The following is a 22,005-nucleotide window of genomic DNA, read 5'->3' as shown; positions in this document are numbered from 1 at the left end:
GTGCCTGGAATGCGTTGCCAGCAGAGGTGGTGGACGCAGACACGTTAGCGTCTTTTAAGATATATTTGGACAGGTACATGGATGGTCAGGGAGCAAATGGACACAGACCGTTAGAAGATTAGATGACAAGTTAGACAGAGGATCTTGATCGGCGCAGGCTTGGAGGGCCGAAGGGCCTGTTCCTGTGCTGTAATTTTCTTTGTTCTTTGTTCTTTGTTCTTAAACTGATATAATTGGGTCCTTAAATATGTTTTTACCATTGGTTATAAGTTTTTGAAATTTCACTTAAGCATAGACTTTTCTCATAATTCAAAATACTACTTCTGCTATGAGTTACCTGCATTCTGTGTTGTCACAGGCAAAAGACATGGAACACAAAGTTCAGGCATATACTGCTTTTGATCAAGGTTACAAGATACAACTGGAACAAATTAAACTGCAGGCAGAGGTATAGTTCTCTAAATTTATTTCAAAGTTATTATAATTTTGCCACTCTTCTCAACCTACCTCAATCAGTACCTCCGCACCATTAAGATATAGTCACTAAAAATGGTATATAATACTTTAAGAAAATTGGAACAATTTGACTTTATATTGTTAAAATGCTATCTGAAGAGTTTAGAAATTTATATTTCTTAACTTTACATCCTTGTAGACTGGTGCATTTAGTGAATGTCTACATCTCATTCGAAATTTTTTTTTGCCACTGTCTCCCAAATAATATTCTTGTAGCAATCATGTTCAAGAAACTGATTTTTCTGTTTACTGGCAGGCAGAGTTAAAACTACAGTTGGAGGCTCAGCGCATTAGTCTTGCACAGGTTTATGCTGCTCAACTGAAGCTTGTACAGGACAGTTTGAAAAATGAAAAAGAAATTGCTCTTGCAAGACTTCGAGAGAAGCTCACAGCCTGTCACTCTTCAGAAATAAGGCAGCTTCAAGCATTATCCCAGCAGGAATTACAGCACCTCAAAGAATCGCATCAAGGTGATTAAAAGTAGGCGCTCTCGGTGGGGATAGCAGAGTCTGCACCTGTTTAATGTAAAACCAATGTAACATTAATATTTGTTTATTATTAAATATTTTAATTTATTTTTGATAGCCCTGTTCTGTGGAAGCATGTATTGGTGGCTTTAAACATTGCTTCCAGTGCACAGCTCCTGACCTCATTACAGCCTTGGTTCAAGCATGGACAAAAGAGCTGAGTTCCAGATGTGAGGTGAGAGTGATGGCCCTTGATATCAAGGCTGCATTTGACCAAGTGTAATATCAAGGAGCCCTAGCAAAACTGGAATAAGTGGATATCAGGGGACAAATTCCCCGGTGGTTGGAGTCACACCTGACCCATAGGAAGATGGTTATGGTTGTCGGAGGTGCAGGACTTTACAGCTGTAGGACGTCTTTGCAGGAGTTCCTCAGGGTAGTGTCCTTGGCCCAACCATCTTCAGCTGCTTAATCAATGAACTTCCCTCTATCGTAAGGTCAGAAATGACGATGTTTGTCGATGTTTGCACAATGTTTAGCAACATTCGTGACTCCTCGGATACTGAAGCAGTTCATGTTCACATGCAGCAAGATCTAGACAATGTCCAGCCGTGTACTGACAAGTGGCATGAGACATTTGCATCACACAAGTGCCAGCCTATGCCTGTCACCAATAAGAGACAATCTAACCATTGTCCCTTGACATTCAATGATGTTACCATAACTGAATCCTACACTATCGACATCCTGGGTGCTATCATTGACTAGAGACTCTACTAGACTCACCACATAAACACAGTGGCTGCAAGAACAGGTCAGAAGCTAGGAATACTGCAGTGAGTAACTCATCTGATTTCTCAAAGCCTGTCCATCATGTACAAGGCACAAGTCAGAAGTGTGATGGCATACTCCCCACTTGACTGGATGACTGCAGCCCAACAACAATGAAGGAGCTGACGCCATCCAGGACAAAGCAGCCCGCTTGACTGGCACGACATACACAAGCATTCACTCCCTCCACCACCGATGCTTGGTAGCAGCAATGTGTAATATCTACAAGGTGCACTGCAGAAATTCACCAAAGATCAGCAAAATCCTGGAATTCCCTCCTTGAAAGCATTGTGGGTCAACCTGCAGCAGTTCAAGAAGGGAGCTCACCACCACCTTTTTGAGGGTAACTAAGGATGGGCAAGAAATGCTCGCTAGACAGCGATGCCCACATCCAACAAATGAATATAAAAAGCACTAATTATGGCATGAGCATTGACCTGCACATCTCCCATAGTAATATAAACAGATACTCAACCCTCCATTCTAAATTAGTTTTCTGAATTGACATGATGAGCAAAACCTTTTATTACTCAATGGTCTAACTCAGAGAAGGCAAGTATTTTCACAATTAAATGTTACCTTCAGCTCAGCAAATGTTTTAAATTCCTAAATGAATTGCATATAGTTTTGATCCCATTAACTTATTTTAGATTCGTTTAGCACACCTGTGCTGCACTAGAACTATGGCAATTTTGCCTTGTCTTAGAAATCTAATTTGTAATAAATGGTTATTGTTTAGACTTTGAAGAATCTTCACAAGCTTTGATGGAGAGGCTCAACAAGAAGATTTCAGATGAATGCATGCAACTCACCCAGGTACATTAAAAAGACTTAGAAATGTAACATTGTTAGGAATTATGTTGAACCTTTGTTTAAAAGTATTCTGATACTTTTCACACTTCAAAATGAGATTGCTTTTCAGAGCAAGTAATTCTTAAATTTTGTACTGAATATTTGAAGAATCGATTTGAAGTAAAGAATCAGCTGTTCGCACTATCTGTGATGAAATTTTTTGTAAGCAGTTTTAGTACGGTCATCAAAGAACAGAAAATTCTTTTGCCTTGTACAGTTAAATTGTCATGAATGTTGCTTTAACAGTAAAAAAAATTGAATACTTATAGACTGTTCTACTTTAATTAGTCAAAAATTATGTTCAGAAAAGGGCAGTCTTTCAATGTTTTGATAATATATTATTGTTTTGAGCAATGTGTTTCTGTAAATTAATCATCTAGGTAGGAGCAGAAGTAGGTTATTTGCCCCATGTCTACATTGTCATTCAGCAAGATCATAGCTGACTACCTCAGCTGCATCTTCCCCCTACTTCCTTCAGTTTCCTCTGTATCTAAAAATCTTTAAATCTGACGTTTGAATAGACTGAATGACTAAAGTTACACAGTTGTTGGTTAGAGAACTCCATTTCTTTGCGTGGAAAACATCTCCTCATGTTGGTTCTAAACGGCTGAGCATTATTCCAAGACCCTGACCCCTTGTTATAGACTCCCGAGCCAGGGAAGCATACTTTGCAGCATCTGTCCTGTTAAGTCCTGTAAGAATGTTTGCGATTTTGAAGAGATTTTTTTTCGAAATGTTAGCGATAATAGACGGCGTCTATTGACTCTCTCCCTACAAATTAGTCTTGTAAAACTATAATGCTGTAGTGCTTGAAATTTCTCATAATTTTAATAGCTTTTATTTAGCCTTCTACTCCAGTTACTTTGTATTAAAGGCTAGGAAACCATTTGCTTTCATAATTGTTTTCTGCAGCTACATGATAACTTTTTAATTCATGGGTAAAGACATCTATTTTCTCTCAATGCTAACATTTCCAAGTCTCATGATTTAAAAAAAAAACTGCTTTTCCATTTTTCCTATTAACGTGGATGGTTTACCTTCGTCCATATGAAATTTCCTCTCTCAAATTCTTCCCCATTCATTTAATTATTTTTCCAGCCAACATTTCCACCCAACTCTGCATAAGCACAACTTGGGTGTTTTACTCTTGTTCACTCCAATAAACATTGATATAGATTGTAAGTAGCTGAGGCCCAAACACTGATTCTGACAGTACACAAAACTCGACTGCCTACCACCCCCAAAAGAAAGAAAACAAAGAACTGCAGATGCTGGAAACCTGGGATCAAGAACCCAGAAATTGCCTGAGAGAGTGCGCAGGTCTGACAGTATCTCTGTAGAAAAAGCAAAGTCAGCACTTTGGATCCAGTGATCTATCTTCAGAAATGTTTATAACTAGGAAAAATTGTTATATATGGTGAAGACAGGAGGTGATGGCACAGGGTTGGGGGTGTGGAGGTGGGGGTAGGGGTGGTTGGGGTGATACAAGAATAAACAAAAGGTGGAGATAGCCCAGAGAGAGAGAGAGAGCAGCAGTTGGGTAGACAAAGGGCTGGATAATGGTGAGCCAGGGAGAATGAAAATCTAATAATAAGAACTATTAGTAGGTAAAAATGGCTGTGGTGCAAGCAGCCTATGTGATGACAGGACCTGGGGGCATGGGAATGGGTAAAGGACATTTTTGCTTCCTTTATTCATTCGTGGGATGAGGGCGTTGCTAGTTAGGCCAGCACTTATTGCCCATCCCTAATTACCCAGGGAGCAGTTGAGTCAACCCCATTGCCATGGGTCTCGAGTCACATGTACGCCAGACCAGGTAAGGATAGCAACTTCCTTCCCTAAAGGAGCCTCTCCTTCCTGAGGGCGGCACGGTGGCTCAGTGGTTAGCACTGTAGCCTCAAAGCGCCAGGGACCCGGGTTCGATTCCAGCCTCGGGCGACTGTCTGTGTGGAGTTTGCACATTCTCCCCGTGTCTGCATGGGTTTCCTTCAGGTGCTCCGGTTTCCTCCCACAATCCAAAGATGTGCAGGCTAGGTGGATTGGCCATGCTAAATTGCCCGTTGTGTTCAGGGGTATGAGAGTTATATGGGGATGGGGATAGGTCTGGGTGGGATGCTTCAAAGAGCGGTGTGGACTTGTTGGGCCAAAGGCCCTGTTTCCACGCTGTAGGGAATCTAATCTAATCATTAGTGAACCAGATGGGTTGTTCTGACATCGACAATGGATTCATAGTCATCATTAGACTCTTAATTCCAGCTATTTATTGCATTCACGTTCCACCATTACAATTCCCCAGAACATTACTGGGGTCTCTAGATTAACAGTCCAGCAATAATACCACTAAGGCCATTGCAGGGAAGATGTGTCTAGGTCCTAAAATTATTTAATTCAATATATTCAGTATTGTGTTGTGAAGGCCAGAGTCCCAAGTGGAAAATGAGGTTCTTTGAGTTTGCATTGAACTTCGCTGGAATACTGCAGTAGGTCTGAGACAGAAATATTGGTCAAGAAACACAGCGGTGTTGAAGTAGCAGGAATCCTGAAGCTTGTCATTTTTGTGAACAGCATGTAGGTGTTTCACAAAGCTTGTACAACTATTATATCTTTTGCTATATTACCGTCTTTCTCATTTCTATTTAAATATATGTTGGCCATTTTGGACTGAGAAAGGATAGATCAGGGTACCTTCTAGGTGATATGAAGCTAAATACAATGAGTGCCCAAGAGACTTCGGGATTTAGGCGTGTAGATCTTTACAATGTCAAAAATAGTTGCAGAAAATAATCAAGAAAACTAATGAAATCATGGCCTTTATATCTAGAGAAATGGAGTAGAAGGATGCCGAAGTTTTGCCACAATTATACAGAGCGCTGCTGTGATGCCGATTAGACTATTGGAAGCAGATCTGTGCATATGCCTTAGGAAGAATATATTAGCCTTGGAGTGCGTACAGTGTAGGTTCACAAGAATGATACCTGGACTTTAGGAGTTGCATTATTAAGAGAGGCTATGCAAATTAGGCCTGTTTTCTCGAGAAATTATAAGGTTAAATGATCGGATTGAAATCTTCAAGATAGTAACAGGTAAAGACAGGGCAGGTTTTAAAAAAAACTATTTCCACTGGTTGGTCTGACACAATCCTAGAATCCCCATTCAGGAGAAAGATTAGAAATTACTTCTATATGCAAAGGTGGTTGATATTTGGAACTTTCTTTTACAAATGGCAATGGAATGGTGGATCTGGTAATGATTTTAAACCTGAGACAGATGCCTTTTTGTTAAGTAAAGTTATTAAGGGAAATGGGCCAAAGGCATGTATATGGACTAAGGCTGTAGTTTAGCCATGATCTCTTTGAATGGCAGAACAGGCTCAAGGGGCTGAATAGTCTACTTCTGTTCGCATTTCTAAACTTACCTGATTCTAAAATCTTCCCAATCTTCAGCTGTTCTACTTTTTTAGTCTTTTTCTTTGCTAATTATGTTAATTCAAAAAAGTTACAACAGATAATGAAAATCAGAAAATAGAAAAATTTTTTTAAAACCCAGAATTTGTGAAGTAAGAATCATTTAATGTTTCAGGTTCCCGACCTTCCATTAGAACTGGAAAAGTTAGAGGTGTGGCAAATTTTTAAAACAAGTATAAATTTACACCATCATCTCTTTTGGAATTAAATATCTGCTGTCTTTCTCTTCTGCTTTAATTCTACTCCCTCCTTCATTACTATTTGTTCTGTTTTGTTCAGATGAACATTGTGTAGCTCCTTTTGTGATTTGATCCTATGTCAATTCAGTGTTTTTGTTTGACAGTTATTTCCCAGTGTACTGATTGAAAGTAATTTAATAGAAAAAAAAGAACATCAGGATCGGTCTGAGAAATGTTTAATTTTGGGAAATAAAGACTATCTTGATGAGGGAACCCAAGTGCAGAAGGACCTCCTGGAAGGAGCAAGAGGTAAATTACCTTTCTGTAATTGTTGATAATGCAACTGTTGAAGTCAAGAAAACTACACAAATATTTAATGCATGCCCAATCATCTATTCGAAAACAAAAATTTCTGGAAAAACTCAACACATTTGGCAGTATCTGTGGGGGGAAAAAAGCAGAATTAACGTTTTGGGTCCAGTGACCCTTCTTCAGTACAGATTGCAACTACAAAAGTTTGGTAGGTATGCTGAATGTGGGTTGGGAAGAACAGGAAAGAGTAAACAATATATGGAGACGGATTTCAGAGAGAGAGAGAGAGAGAAACAGTTGGGTAGACAAAGGATTGGGTAAAGGCCAAGCCGGGAGTATCAATAGCTGCTGATAGGGAGACCATTAGTGGTTGACAATAGATTGTTTGTTGGGCTTAGGGTAAGAACACGGGAGAGAGTGCTCAAGCCCTAAAATTATTGAACTTGATATTGAATCCTCAAGGCTGCACTGTCCCCAAGTGGAAAAAGAGGTGCTGTTCTTCCAGCTTGCACTGAGCTTCACTGGAACACTGTAGCAAGCCTGCGACAGCGAAGTTGGCCAGGGAACATGCTGGTGTTTTGAAGAGGCAGGCAAAATGAAGCTAAGGGTATTTTGCAGACATAACATAGATATTCTGCAAAGTGTTTGCCAAGTGTGCACTTTTTCTCTCCCAGGTAGGGGAGACCACACTGTGAGCATCGAATATAGAGGACTAAATTGAGTACAAGTAAATCATTGCTTGACCTGGAAGGTGTGTCTGGGACCTTGGATAGTGAGGAGGGTCAAAGTAAATGGGTATGTGTTGCACCTTTTGTAGTTGCATAGGAAGGTGCAGCAGGGGTTTTGGGTGTGGAAGAGGAGTGAATCAAGATGCCCCAGAGGGAACGGTTGTTGTGGAAGGCTGACAATGGAGGCGAAGAGAAATATGTATCTGGTGATGGCATCCTGCTGGAGGTAGCAGAAATGTTGGCTAACGATCCTGTGGCTGTGGCTGCTGGTGGGTTAGATTTTGAGGACAAGGGAAACCCTGTTCTGTTCTGGAGGGAAGAGAAGGGATGAGGGTCAAACTACAGGAGATGAGTTGTACACAGCTGAGGGCTCTGTCAACCACGGTGGTGGGGACTTCTGAGGAAGGTGACATTTTGGAGGCCTACTTGTAGAAACTGTTATTGTCAGAACAGACATGACAGAGATGGAGAAACTTTGGGAGCAGAATAGTGTTTGTAGGAAGCAGGGTGTAAGGATACATAGTGAAGGTAACTAAGGGAATAATTGGGTTTCTTTTGGATATTGGTGGCCAACCTGTCCTCAGAAATGGAAACAGTGAAGTTGAGAAAGGAAGGGAAGAGTCACAGATGGACCAGGTGAAGGTAAGAGCAGGGTGAAAATTCCAATTCCAGACGAGAGTGTGAAGCAGCACCAATGACGTTATTGATGTACCAGACCAAGAGTTAAGGGTGGAAGTCTGAGTAGGACTGGAATGAGGAATGTTCCACTTACCCCACAAAGAGACTAGCACAGCTGAGGGGCCCATACAGATACCCACGACCACACCTTTGACCTAAAGCAAGTGAGAGAAGTTAAAGAAGAAGTTTTTCAATGTGAAGACAAGCTTGGCCAGGCAGACGAGGATGATGGAGAATGGGGACTGTTCAGGCGTTTTTCCTGGGAAGCAGCAGAGAGCCCTATGACCATCCTGATGGGGGGGTGGATATATGAAGGGATTTACATCCATGATGAAGAGGAGATGGCTCAAGCCCACAACTTGGAAATTCTGAAACCTGTGTAAAGTGTCAGAAGAATTGTGGATGTAACCGGGAACGGAATGGACAAGGGAAGAAAAAGTGAGATGCTGCCAACTCTGCTGAGTTCTTCCAGCAATTTACCACACCTATCACTCTTCCCTACATCAGGAACATAACACATCAGAACTGATGACAAGACTCCTAAGATCACTAGGAATCATGGTGGCCCACAAACCCACCGACACTCCATGACAAACACTTACAAGGTTTAAAGACCCCATTCCCACAACATGCAGAACGAACATGGTTTACAAATACCATGCGACGACTGCCACAAACATTACATTGGACAGAAAGGAAGGAAACGAGCCATCAGAATACAAACATCAACTAGCAGCAAAATGGCACATTGAACTCTCTTCAATATCTGTACATTCAGATATTAAAGGCCATCAGTTTAAATGAGACAAAGTAACCATAGTAGCCCAAGTCAAACGTAAACACACATGGGAATTCCTAGAGACATGGTTCTCTACGCATACTGCCGTCAACAAATATATAGAATTGGACCCCATATACACACCCATACAGATCAAAACTGGAAATGACAGTACTCACCATAATGGACCGGACTGTATAAATTCTAAGCGGAGTAGAATAACATCGCTTCACCAGAGGCACCAGTGATAATGTTACTTAGCATAGTGATGAAATGTCTGAACAAAATCAAAAAGCCTATTTGGCGAGCAAGTCAACAACCTCATCCAAAACCTGAGCTGCAGATCTTTGCCAATACTTTAAATTTGGTAACATAGTCGTGGATGTACAGGGAGTACAGTAGGGGGCTGCGAATGCATCCTTGGGGATCTCCAGTGTTGAGTGTTATCATGGAGGAGATGGAGTGTCTATCTACCCTGATTGTTGTCTGTGAGTCAGAAAACTGAGGAACCAATTGCAGAGGGCAGAGCCGAGACCTAGGTCTTGGAGTTTTGAGATCAGTCTGGAGGGGATAATGGTGTTGAAGGCCGAGCTGTAGTTGATGAACAGGAGTCTGATGTAGGTGGTGTTGTTGCCCAGATGTTCCCGGGATGAGTGCGGGGAACTGGCGTCTGCTGTGGACCTGTCATGTCAAAAAGCAAATTGCAGAGGATCAAGGCAGGCTGGGAGACTAGAGTTGATGTGGGCCAAGATCAGAGAACCTACTTCTGCAGAATCTTTGCTTAGGAGCCGTAACCTTAAAAAAATAGGCCAGTCCTTTCAGATATGAGGTTCAGAAGGACATCCACACAAAAGCCCATAAATCTCTTTCAAAATTGTGGTTAATGCTAGGTCAACTGTTAATTTTGAGTTTGTGATTGACAGATCTTTGACCACATGTATTAAGCAGATGGATTTAAATAACAGGTCAGTCAAAATCATCTTGTGATTAAATGGGTTCAAGACCAAATGACCTATTCTTCTTCTAGTCCTCCAATACCTTATACAGCTTTTGGAGACGTTCTCTAACATCTTGTCTGATATTCTGCAGCAGTATTTAAATGACTGTGTACACTTCTTTTAAACAAATGCCCATATAATTCTTCCTTGTTAAAACAAATAGTCAGTGAAAGAAAAGTATAAATGCAAACCATTAATAACTTGTTGGCCCTGATTTTGCATGAGTGATGACTGTGAAACTGTTGATGTACATGCACAGTAAATTATGGAATTCCAGAAGTTGCTGTAATTGAAATTCTAAACATCTCTTAGAAAGTGCTGTTAAGTGCCCTTTCCATCCCACCCTCATTTCCCCAAGTTTACAGTCAGTCCGAAACTGGTTAACAGACCGGAACCTGTCATTTATTATTATCGTGATGGTTAGTTTGTCTGCAGAAATTCTTGAAAGAATTATATCTTGCTGAATGAAAGCACCTGGGTCCTCAACAAAATACTAGGTTTATTGGACAGCCTCATTGGGACTGAAAAGGTGGTTTGAATTTGGTGGAATGTTGAATTTTACAATAATGATTTTTTAAAATCACCGATTTAAAAACATACATTATGTAGAACTGCATATTTCAGCTTTTACCTTCATCTGTGTTTGCCACAATAGTTTATTTTGCTGTACAATATTTAAAGTCCGTAAAATCATGGAATAGTGTAGGTTAGATGGGCTTGAGATCGGTCGGTCGGTTGAGATCTTGACAGGTCGGCACAACATCGAGGGCCGAAGGGCCTGTACTGTGCTGTAATGTTCTATTTTTTTTTCTATGTTTTAAGTTTCCCTGGTTTGCTCTCTGTAAGAATCCTCCATTATGCTTGATTACTTACCCTGCTGGGTTAGTTCACCGCTAATGAGCAGCTTTATTGATGAGAAATTCTAACAGTGTTGCTGAAGGGAATGATTACTCCATATAGATACTAGATTTTGTGGGCAGCTTTTTCCCAGTTGGTTGGTGAGCACTGTTGTTTTGCTGCTGACCAGAAATTTGGGCTTTAATATTTAGTTTATTAACAACGGAGGGTGGTTAGCGTGGGGCGTTGGGGGGGAATTCTGGTCACAGTAACCTGGAAAGTAGTAATCTATAAATGCCTGACACATGTTTTCATATTTAGGCAATTATGAGAGTTTGTTACAACTTAAATTGCTTGTTTATTCCAACAAATGCAGTAGAACAGTTCCTGGATTATCGTGGCTAAACATTTTAGCAGCTTTGTGAAGACATTTGACATGAATGGAAAGATTGCTGAATTCAAAGACTATTAGAAGTTGTGAAATGATTCTCGGACTTTAAATTGAGCATTCAATCAGTATTTCATAGTTTTGCTTCATGAAGCACATCTTCAAAATTTGATTTAGGAGGGGACGTTGTGAAGTTAACTGACCTGTAACTTTGAGATAACGAGGTGTAGAGCTGGATGAATACAGCAGGTCAAGCAGCGTCAGAGGAGCAGGAAAGCTGATGTTTCGGGCCTAGGCCTAAAACGTCAGCCTTCCTGCTCCTCTGATGCTGCTTGGCCCGCTGTATTCATCCAGCTCTACACCTTGTTATCTCAGATTGTCCAGCATCTGCAGTTCCTGCTATCTCTGACCTGTAACTTTATTGTTTTTAGCACTGCAAAAAAATTTACAGGTGCTGCAAAGGAAACTACATGAGGAATACAATCAACTGAGAGTTCTCCAAACGCAATTAACTAATGATTTCAAAAAGGTAAGTAAAGTAATTCAGTGTATCCAAAAGCCGCAGTTGATTTTGAAAAAAGCACAGCAAGTTGATTTTCTCTATTAAAAATCTTACTGTTAGCCACATTTCTGTTGATATTATTTTGGTTCCTAATCAGATCTTTCTGGGTTCAAGTTCCACTGCACAGATTTGGTGCAAGATCTCCTTTATTTGTTCATGGGTTGAGAGCGCTGCTGGTTAGGCAGCATTTATTGTCCATCCCTAATTGCCCACAGGGCAGTTACTAGTCAACCAGATTGCTGTGGGGTTGGATTCATTTGTCCAGACCAAGTAGGGATGGCAGTTTCCTTACTGAAAGGACATTAATAAATTGTAGTAAATTTTGAATTTTATTGATTTCAAATTCCGCTATCTGCTATGGTGGGATTTAAATCCCAGAAGATATCTGGTTCTCAGGATTAACATTCCAGTGATAATGCCATTAGGCCATTGCCTCCACCATAGATCTAGGCTGTGAAGCATGCATTGTTAGAGTTGATGTTGTCCAGATGAGCTGTTACACCAAGACCCTGTGCATTTTTTATGTACAGAAATGATCCCATGGTGGTACTTGGAAAAAAAAGAAAATTTCCCTCGTATCCTGGACTATGTTTGTTTATTTGTTGACTGTCACCCAAATAATAAATTATCATTTGGTTATTTTGCTTTAAAAAATGATTGTCGTTGAAACTTTTGCCTAGCACTTGTCAGGGCAGTTCGGCAGAAGTATCAAAGTAAAGTGAAGTAACATAATGACTGAATAAGAAGAGTGCAAATTGATGGAGGTGTTGTCATGAAGACTGTGTATCATCTGATGATGTCTGGTAGTTAATAACCAAGCTTTAGTTAAATTTTAAGGTAAATTGACTCTGAATGGTCAATGCATTGCTGTGACAAATGAAGTGCACCACACCATAAATCTGTCAGGCAATCCTTAATTGGTTGTCAGCATAATTTTTTTGTGTAGAATCCCTACAGTGTGGAAACAGGCCCTTCGGCCCAACAAGTCCACACCGACCCTCGGAGTGTCCCACCCAGACCCATCCCCCAATAACACACCACTACAGACTATTTAGCATGGCCAATACTTAAGTTTTCCGTTACCAACTCCTTGTTTAGAATTATCGATAGCAAGTATCGAACGTTATACATACAATATTTGCAATTTACCCTTGCCTACCACCAAAGAAAACATCTCTTTCATCAAGCATTTGAAAACTCAGCACGCTAATGGAGCACGAACCGGGGGCAAGGCTGCAGACTTGGAATTATCTAGCAAATGCCCTCCAATTTTACAATTACATCTAATCCTATATACTGTGTTGCAAGTTTGCAAGTGTGGATTAGTTGGATGTGGTTAGTACCTTCCTTGTAGTGAACAGCTGAAGGGATATCCTGTTTGATTCAATCTACTTGACTTTGAGACAAATGGCCAACATTCCCAGAATCTTGCTGTCACTGATATTTATATGTGACAATACTTATTTGTGTGATACATTTCTGTGGTTTAATGGTAGCATCCTGATAATCTGACCACCACTCCAGAAGACCATAAATTGTAGGAGTAAAATTAGGCCATTCAGTGAGATCGTGGTTGATTTTTTAATCCTCAACTCAACATTGCTATCTTTTACCCACACCCTTGAATTCTTTACTGACTAGATATCTGTCAATCTCAGTCTTGAATATTCTTTACAATGCAGTGTTGACAGGTCTCTGCAATAAAGAATTCCACAGATTCACTACCTCTGACAGAAGTAGTTGCTCCTCATTCTTGTCTTAAGTACAGGTCTGGCAGAATATATGGAGAAGTTCTGAAGAAGGACCAATGGACTCAAATCGTTATATTTGCTTTCTCAGCACAGATGTTGCCAGACATATTGAGTTTCTCCAGCAATTTCTGATTTTGTCCAAACCTACTCAACCTCTCCTCATAAGAAAATCTCTCCAAATCCAGGATTAATCTAGTGAACTTTCTTTGGACTGCCAACCAGTGCCAGTATAGTTTTCTTAGATAAGGAACCAAAACTGAACACAATATTCTAGATATGATCTGACTAGTTAGCGCCTTGCATTTTTTTCAGCAAGACTTCTGTACCTTTTACTGCTCCATTCCATTTTGAAATAAACGCCAATATTCAATTTACTTCCCTTACTACCCACTGAATTTGTATGCAGGCTTATTGTGATTCATGAATAAGGATCCCCAAATACCTCTGTGCTGTAGCATTTTACAGTCTTTCTCTATTCAAATAATATTCAGGTGCACTCTTCTTCTTATCAAAATACATAATTATACAATTTCCACATTATATTCCATCTACCAAGTTTGTGCCTGCTTATTTACCCTGTCTATTGCCCTCTTCAGATTTCTTCTGTCATCTTCACCACTTGCTTTCCCACCAATTTTTGTGTCATCAGAAATTAGGCTGTAGTACATTCACTTTCCTTATCCAAGTCATGAATATATATTGTAAACAGTTGTGGCCAAAGCACTGATCCCTGTGGCACACCACTTTAAAGGTTCCCCCTTTATCTCAACTTTCTATCTTGTATTAATTAGCTTATCCTCCATCCACGCTAATATACACCACGGGCTTTTCTCTTATTAAGTTGCCTTACGTATGGTACCTTACTTAATAACTTTTGGACATTCAAGTATATTACATGTACTGGTTTCCCTTTATGAAACATGCTTGTTACCTTTTCAAACAATTTATAGTCAAATTGTCAGGCGTGATTTCCTCTTTACAAGGCCATACTGACTCTGCTTGATTGTATTATGTATTTCAAAAGACTCCAATATCTCCCAGAAGTAAAGCTATCTGGCCTGTAGTAGCTATTCTTTTTATCTCCACCCTTATTGAAGAAGGGCATTGTGTCAGCAATTTTCCAATCCTCTGGGATTTTGCCAAAATCAGAAGATTTTTCTTGGAAGATTACCATCAGTGCATCCACTATTTCAGGTCATTTCCTTTAGTATCCTAGATTGCATCACATCAGGTTCAAAGAATGTATTGGCTTTTATCCTCATTAGTTTGCCTAGTGTTAGTTATGTTTACTTATACGCTCTCTCTCTTTCTCTTTTTCTCTTCCCCATCCTGCTGCCTGCAGTTGTTTGGAATTTTTGAAATGCTTTTTTGTCATCCAGTGTAGAGATTGATGTATCATGTATAATCAACTCCTGTGCCATTTCCTGGTTCCTCGTTATTGTTTATCTAGCTCCATTCTCTAAGATCTTGTGTTCTCTTCGTCTCTTCTATATTCAACGAAGCCTGTTTTTATATTACTTACTAGTTTACTCTCAGTTTATTTGCTACCTTTTTTGTCATCTTTTGTTGTCTTCTAAAACTTTTCCAATGTTGTAATTTCCCACTAATCTTTGCTATTATGTATGTTTGTTTTCTTTCCGTTTCAAACTATTCTTAACTTACTTGATTAACCACAGTCAGTCTGTCCCCTTCCTAGAATCCTTCCAAACAGGGATATATCTTTGCTATACGTCATGAATCATTTTCTTAAATATCTGCGTTGGTAATCAACTGTTTTTTTTCTCAAGCCACCTCTACCCTCATTCCATTGTAATTACCCTCAAATGTAGGACAGATTTTTAAAAAACTCTCAAACAGTATGCTAAATCTTGCCATGTTATGGGTTCTTTTTTCCCTGGGGGATCTTTTACTCTGATGCAGTTTATTAACACTGCTTCATTACATATTATCTGATCCAAAATAGCCCGATCCTTGGTTGCATTCTCAATATATTGTTCTTGGAAATTGTCCTGAAAACACGAAGAATTCATCCTCATGGCTACCTCTGCCAACCTGACTACTCCCAAACAACACAAAAGTTAAAGCCTCCCATGATTAATCTACCACACTGTTTACATGCCCTTGTTATTTCCTGATTTAATCTTTGTTCTATAGTATAGCCACTCTTGAGGTGCCTGTAGATTATTCCCACCAATGTCATTTCCCCGTGTTTATTTCTTAGATTCACCTTGATGGATTCTACATCTTGCAATCGAAGATAATTTCAAGCTATCATATTTATTCTAGCCCTTAATAACAAAACTATCCCACTGCCCTTTCCTTTTTGCCTGTCATGTTGAAGCCATAGACCCTAGCTTTGATCTCCTTGCAATCATATCCGTGCAGTGGCCTTAAGATTACACCCATTAATCTCTATTTGTGTTATTAATTAATTTATTTTGTGCACTAAGTGCATTTTAATAGTCATTAGTTTGCCTTTTTTACATCTTTTACCCTGTTTGACCCTATTCACTTCTTAAAAAACGTTTGTACACTTTCCTAAACTTGTCCCTTTTTGTGTATAATGACCTATATAATGCTGTGATATCTTTTTGCTTCATAACTCCTCTCCAGAGCGCATCCTCCACTCAATTAATTTAAAGCCTGCTCCACAGCCTAGTTGCTTGATTTGCCAGGACACTGTTCCCAATACATTTCAGATGAAACGTGTTCAACTGAATAGTTACATTTCACCCTAGTACTAATGTCAATGCCCCATGAATTAAAGATGAATTAAAACCCATTTCTCCCACACTAGTCTTTGAGCCATACATTGAACTCCTCTGTTGGTCCTTTGCCAGTTTGCCTGTGACTCAGGTAGTAGACCTGATATTAACCTTGGAGAATCTAACTGCTCTTAATTGTTCAAAATCTTTCAATAGAACATTTTTTCTAGTGCTGTCATTGTTGTCAGAATCATCATGGCAACCACAGCCTTTGAGTCTCCTGCTCACAGCTGCAGAGAAGAGTATCTAGCTCTCTAGTTGTATTGTCCCCTACCGCTAGTAAGTTTTTGTTCCCTCTCCTCATTTGAATGGCTTCTTGTAGCATGGAGCTCAGTCACTTATGAGGAGACAATTTCAGCTTGTTCTTAGTTAAGCTACTCTTTCAGTACAATTTTTTGTTTTAAAACATCTTGCTAAAGACCAGCTACTACAGAAATAAAACTGTAATTTTCTTTTTAATGCCAACTACACACTAAATTAGTCTAAATTAAGCATGTACAAATTACCAAGTTAGACTTTCTTAACAAGAAATGCGTGCACTCTGTTCTAGTACCATTCGTGTTGCTACTGCCTTATAGCAGTGTAAGACAGCTGACTTCTGCTGTTGATCCTTTCGTTCCATGCACGTTAACTTTAAATTAAGAAGTGGTTTTATTGACAAGCTTGTAATAAGGCCGCAAGTCACTTGTTCATCATGCAAGCTTGATGCCAAAATAGTGTACTTCCAAGCCATCTTTGCTACCCTAAGTAGATCATATATCTCTGTACGTTGCTCTAAGTTATGAACAGGCCCAAGATTGGTTGCTTTTGTCCTACAAGTATCTCGTCCTACAAGTCCTACAAGTACCCTGCAAGAGCAAGGCATTTTAAAAGCTTGAACAATAAGTCAACCTAACAGTCATACACTGCTAATTTGCAGTAACAACAAGTGGCATATGCCATTAAGAGGATGCTGCTGTCTGGCCAGTAATACAGTTTGCCTATCATGAGTTTCAGTCTGGCTAGATATCTAGGCCACAAAAACAGAAGTTGCTGGAGAAACTCAGCCGGTCTGGCAGCATGAAGGAAAATCAGAGTTTGATGTTTCGGGTCCGATGACCCTTCCTCAGCACTTGTCCTACGACTTCAATTTTTGTTCCTGATTTACAGCATCTGCGTTTTTTTTTGGATTTAATTAGGTATCTAGGCTGTTCAACCCAAAGACTTCCAGATGATATCAAACATTATACTCCATAAGCAGTTTACAACAAGCACAAATTGTGTCCCACTACCTTGCATTTGCAAAACTCTCAACAGTGGCCAACATTGGATATATTTCTGCAATTGGAGAACATTTGCACATAATCCAGAGTTGGCAATTTAGGTTTGTTCGTTTGGCTGACATTATGACACATTTGAATGTGCTGAAATTTACATATATTAATACACAGAGTCCTGTTCTTTGCAGTCAAACACAGTGTCATATACACTGTGCCTGTTTCAACACAATAAAATAAGTGACAACCATTTTCTCTTTATTTCTTGGAACAGTGCCCTGACCAATCAGAATTAACTTGCCTTATTTAAATTTAAACAAAACTTGGCAACCAACTGCCAAGCCGTCTTTAACTGGCGTATTTTTCATGATAATGACTGTACCAATTCTTCATGATAGTGACTGTGCCAATCTAAAGTTCTGATGCCATCATCTCCCCCTGCCAGACTGCATACATGTGGTTTTCCTTTTTGGTATTTCATGTAAATTGTCCTAGATAGTGCAAGATGAGAAGCTTTGACAAAATGTGACTTGAGATTTACTATTATAATGGTGGAGATTATCATCACTCAGTCTTAATTGTGTAAAATGGTTAACAAAATATGGCAAAATGTAGAGCTGGATGAACAAGCAGGCCAAGCAACATCTTAGGAGCGTAAAAGCTGATGTTTCGGGCCTAGTTCCTTCATCAGAAAAAAAAATGGCATGCTGCATTGTGATCCAACATAGTAACCTGAAAATTGCTGTCACTGATGGCTTGCTCTTCCACAAATTGCAGATGAAATCAATAGCAAATCAGTAATTTGAGGTCAGCTTCAAGTTTTTGCAGCCTGGTTTCAAGTTCCGTCTGCTACACAAGTGTGTAATAGCAACTCTGAACAGATTGATTGAAAAAAAATCTATTCTCATTGTTAAACCATTGGAAATGTTAAGTTGTGTTGTTTGAAGTGTAACTGATTTGCTAGATAATGGCACCCTCAATCATAATTACTTACAAACAGTTTCTCTGAGATGGAGAAACTATTATTGTAAATGTGGAGCTTTGTAAGTTGGCAGTTATTTCTCAGGTAGATATTAAGTGTTATCCAATTGGTTTGGTCATGAAATTCATGTCTATACGTGTGGCTCCTTTTTGTAAACTCAATCATTGGATGAGAAAATTGCTGGTGGGAGCGTCATTTATTGGCCATTTTTAATTGCACTTAAGGTGGGAATGGTGAACCTCCAGTGAAGCTCATGGTGGCGTAGGTTCACCCGCTGCTTTTAAGAAATGAACAGCAATATGGATTTGTTTCAATATGATGCGTGACTCATGGAACTTGTAAGTTGTTGAGCTTCTGTCCATCTGCTGCCCTTGTTCTTCTAGGTGATATAGGTCGCAGGTTTTGAAGCTGCTGTGAAAAGAGCCTTGCTTTGTTGCATAGTATCTTGTGGATGATGCACAGTGATGCCACTCTGCACTGATGGTGGAGGAAGTAAACATTTAAATTGGTAAATGTGATGTTGATCAATAGGGAAACTGTTTAACTGTACCCGAGATTGTATTATATCCTCTCAAGCATTGTTAAGTTGTACTCATTCAGGCAAGTAGAGACTTTTCCTTGCATCCTGTAAACAAGTTTTGGGAAGTCAGGAAGTGTGTTGAATTTCTCAGGCCATGACTTGTTCTCTTAGCCGTTGCATTTATATGTCAGGAGGGAATTTATTGATGGTCATTCCCTTGACCCTCAATAAGCATGTTTAGATTTATGTTTGTCACAGATAGGCGTTGCCTAGCATTTGCACAGCACGACAGCTCAAATTTGAATGTTGTTGACGTTATGCTGGACCAGTTACGGCTTACTACAGTATCAGAAGAGTTGCTGAACACAGTGTAAGCATTCCTGCATCTAGCCTTATGTTCAAGGCATTTTTGGATGACTTGAGGTTGTCAAAAGTGCCATCTAAGTTATAATAGTGTGTAAAGTATGGCAAGATTTTGAGAGAATTTAGTCATCAAGAAACTAAAATTAATTATTTTAAAGTTATGATGTCAATATATGTGCAATAAATGGAAAACCTTGTTTCACTTTTTGTAATTACAGATTGAAGAACTCCAGACTACTTACGTAAATTTGCAATTTCAAAGTCAAGAAGAAAATGCTAGTTTACGAATGCAAATAGAAAGTCCATGTGCTAGTTCCCAAGACCTTAATGGTATGCTATGTAACTTTATTTAGCAACTGAATGTACTTGAAGTGAAAACTGCAGTTTGTAAATGTAAAATTGCAAAGTGTACTGGAGTGAAGTAAATTAAAAGCTTCCATCATTAATTGAAGGAATGCAATAAACCACTTTTCTTACCTATGTGTTGTTTAGACCTTAAGGAGCAGTCACTGGTCCAATCAGCTCAATTTGAAGATATTGAAAAGCTAAAGCTGGAATTTTGCCAACAGACGGTTGAGTTAGAGAACCAACATGTAGAAGAAATAAATGATCTGAGGACTTCTCATGACCAACAATGCAAGGAAATGGAGAAGTATATAGCAGAGGTCTTCTCTCCACAGGAAAACCTACAGAACTTAACTAGCTTACTTTCCCAATGCAGGTATGATCCAATTTTATTCACAACTTGTATTAGAATACTATACTTTAAAACATTTAGGTAAGTATGTCCAAGGATCAATAAAAATCAGCATTAGCATTGTGGCATCGTCACTGATCTAAGGTACTGGGAACATGACAGGTTGGAACCCCTACATCCTGCTTATATACTTGCTTCGCACGTGACTGGCTCTGGGATGCTGAAACTGCCTTCTCTCCAATAAGCAATTGGCATGTCTGATAAAGTAAACCAACTTCCTTGAGGCCCAGTGATTGGTCAGATGTCTCCTGACAACATCAATAATTTTTTGATCGTCTTGCACAGCTAGCTCTCTGTTTTCCAGCCCTTGTAATTAACTAGACAATAATCCAAATTCTGCTAATTTCTCCGCTTCTGGGCTGCTACCCATATGGTGTATTTATTACAAATGTAATAACAACTGTAGTCTTAAGAGTCTTAGGAATGTAATATTTCATCATATCAGGAACCTGATCTTGGAGATTTTTGTCCGTTCATTTCCTTTACACAGTATTTTCACCCCACATTAATCTTGTTGCGGGCTTGGAATCAAGATTGCCAGAGATTATGAATTAATGATTACCGGAAGCAAACTTCATGCCAGACCTTGATTTCATGCCAGAAGTTAATGCAGTCAGTTGATCTCCACTTTACAAATACAGCATATTCCATACAGCATAAAGAGCATTTTCATGATGACAACCTGTAACTGCCTATGTACTACAGGAATCAGTGCTAGGTTCACAATTTTTTTACAATATTAATGACTTAGATAAGAAAGGTGAATGTATAATAGCTATTTTTGCAGATGACACAAAAATAGATGGGAAGGCAAGTGATGAGGATGACACACACACCCTTCAAAGGGATATAGATAAGTTGTGAGTGGGCAATAAAATGTCAGATATAATATAATGTGGGGAATTGTAAGGTTATGCACTTTAGCAGGAAGAGAAGAGGAGCTGAATATTATCGGATGGAGAAAGACTGCAGAAAATACAATACAGAGTGATATGGGAGTCTTTGTCTGCAAATCACAAACATCTAACGTCTGAGCTCTGTAGGCCATGGGGCATGCAAATGGAACATTAGATTTTATTTCAAAAGGAATTGAGTATAAAAATAGGGAAGTCTTGATAAAACTGTATAAAGCACTAGTCAGATCTCAGTTAGGTTACTGTGAGCAGTTTTGGTGTCCTTACTGAGGAAAAATACACTACAAAATTTGTAGGCAAATTCGGAAAGGTTGTTTCTTCTTATTGAACAGCTTAGGACCAGAGGACATAATCACAGCGGGGGTTGCATATTTAAAACAGCAATGAGGAGGAAATTCCTCTGAGGCTTAGAATCAGTGGAAATAAGTATATTCAATGCTGAGACAGGCATATTTTTAACCAGTAAGGGAATCAAGGGTTATGGTGAAGAGGCACGAAAGTAGAGTTGAGTGTTATTAGCAAAGTGTGGGGCTGGATGAACACAGCAGGCCAAGCAGCATCTTAGATTGGCCATGATCTCTTTGAAAGGCGGAGCAAACTTAGTGGCTGAATGACCTATTTCAATTCCTATGTCTTAAGATCTTGCCCTTACTGGTCTGTCCTACATGTGACTCCAGATCCACAGTAATGTTCTTGATTGTTAACTGGTCTGTGAAATGGCCAGTCGAGTCACTCGATTTGAAAGCAGTGAGGAATTCACAACAAATGTTGACCACACCCTATGAATTTTCTTTTAAAAGTTAATGATAATAAATGCTGGGATAGTCAGTGATGCTTGGAAGACGTTAAAAGAAAACATGATTTTTCTCTTAATGATTGATCCAGCCTCATTGCTGGATTATAATTATGAAAGGCAACGAGACTGTGAAAAGAAACCGTAGCTAACATGAAATAGAATCCCTGATGTGGAGGTGCTGGTGTTGGACTGGAGTGGACAAGGTCAGAAATCACACAACTCCAGGTTATAGCCAACAGGTTTATTTGAAAACATAAGCTATCAGAGCCTCAGTCCTCCTTCAGGTGTTAGGGAGAGTTATTGAATTTATA

At 39.4% G+C, this 22,005-nt stretch overlaps 1 protein-coding gene across 5 annotated transcripts in view; it reads left to right on the top strand.

Annotated features, from left to right (window-relative positions):
* akap9 (A kinase (PRKA) anchor protein 9) overlaps positions 1-22,005 on the top strand; it is a 245,974-nt gene that overhangs the window by 64,325 nt on the left and 159,644 nt on the right. For all 5 annotated transcript variants that reach the window (XM_048559679.2, XM_048559688.2, XM_048559659.2 and 2 more), the window contains 7 exons: positions 359-448; positions 773-986; positions 2,554-2,630; positions 6,474-6,618; positions 11,460-11,557; positions 19,446-19,557; positions 19,720-19,948. In XM_048559679.2, coding sequence (XP_048415636.2) covers positions 359-448; positions 773-986; positions 2,554-2,630; positions 6,474-6,618; positions 11,460-11,557; positions 19,446-19,557; positions 19,720-19,948 — 965 coding nt within the window. The remainder of the gene's footprint in view (positions 1-358; positions 449-772; positions 987-2,553; positions 2,631-6,473; positions 6,619-11,459; positions 11,558-19,445; positions 19,558-19,719; positions 19,949-22,005) is intronic.

Source organism: Stegostoma tigrinum, chromosome 2, assembly GCF_030684315.1.
Source record: "Stegostoma tigrinum isolate sSteTig4 chromosome 2, sSteTig4.hap1, whole genome shotgun sequence".
NCBI lineage: Eukaryota > Metazoa > Chordata > Chondrichthyes > Orectolobiformes > Stegostomatidae > Stegostoma > Stegostoma tigrinum.
The sequence above is the reverse complement of the archived record's forward strand: the minus strand, read 5'-3'. Positions and strand labels throughout refer to the sequence as shown.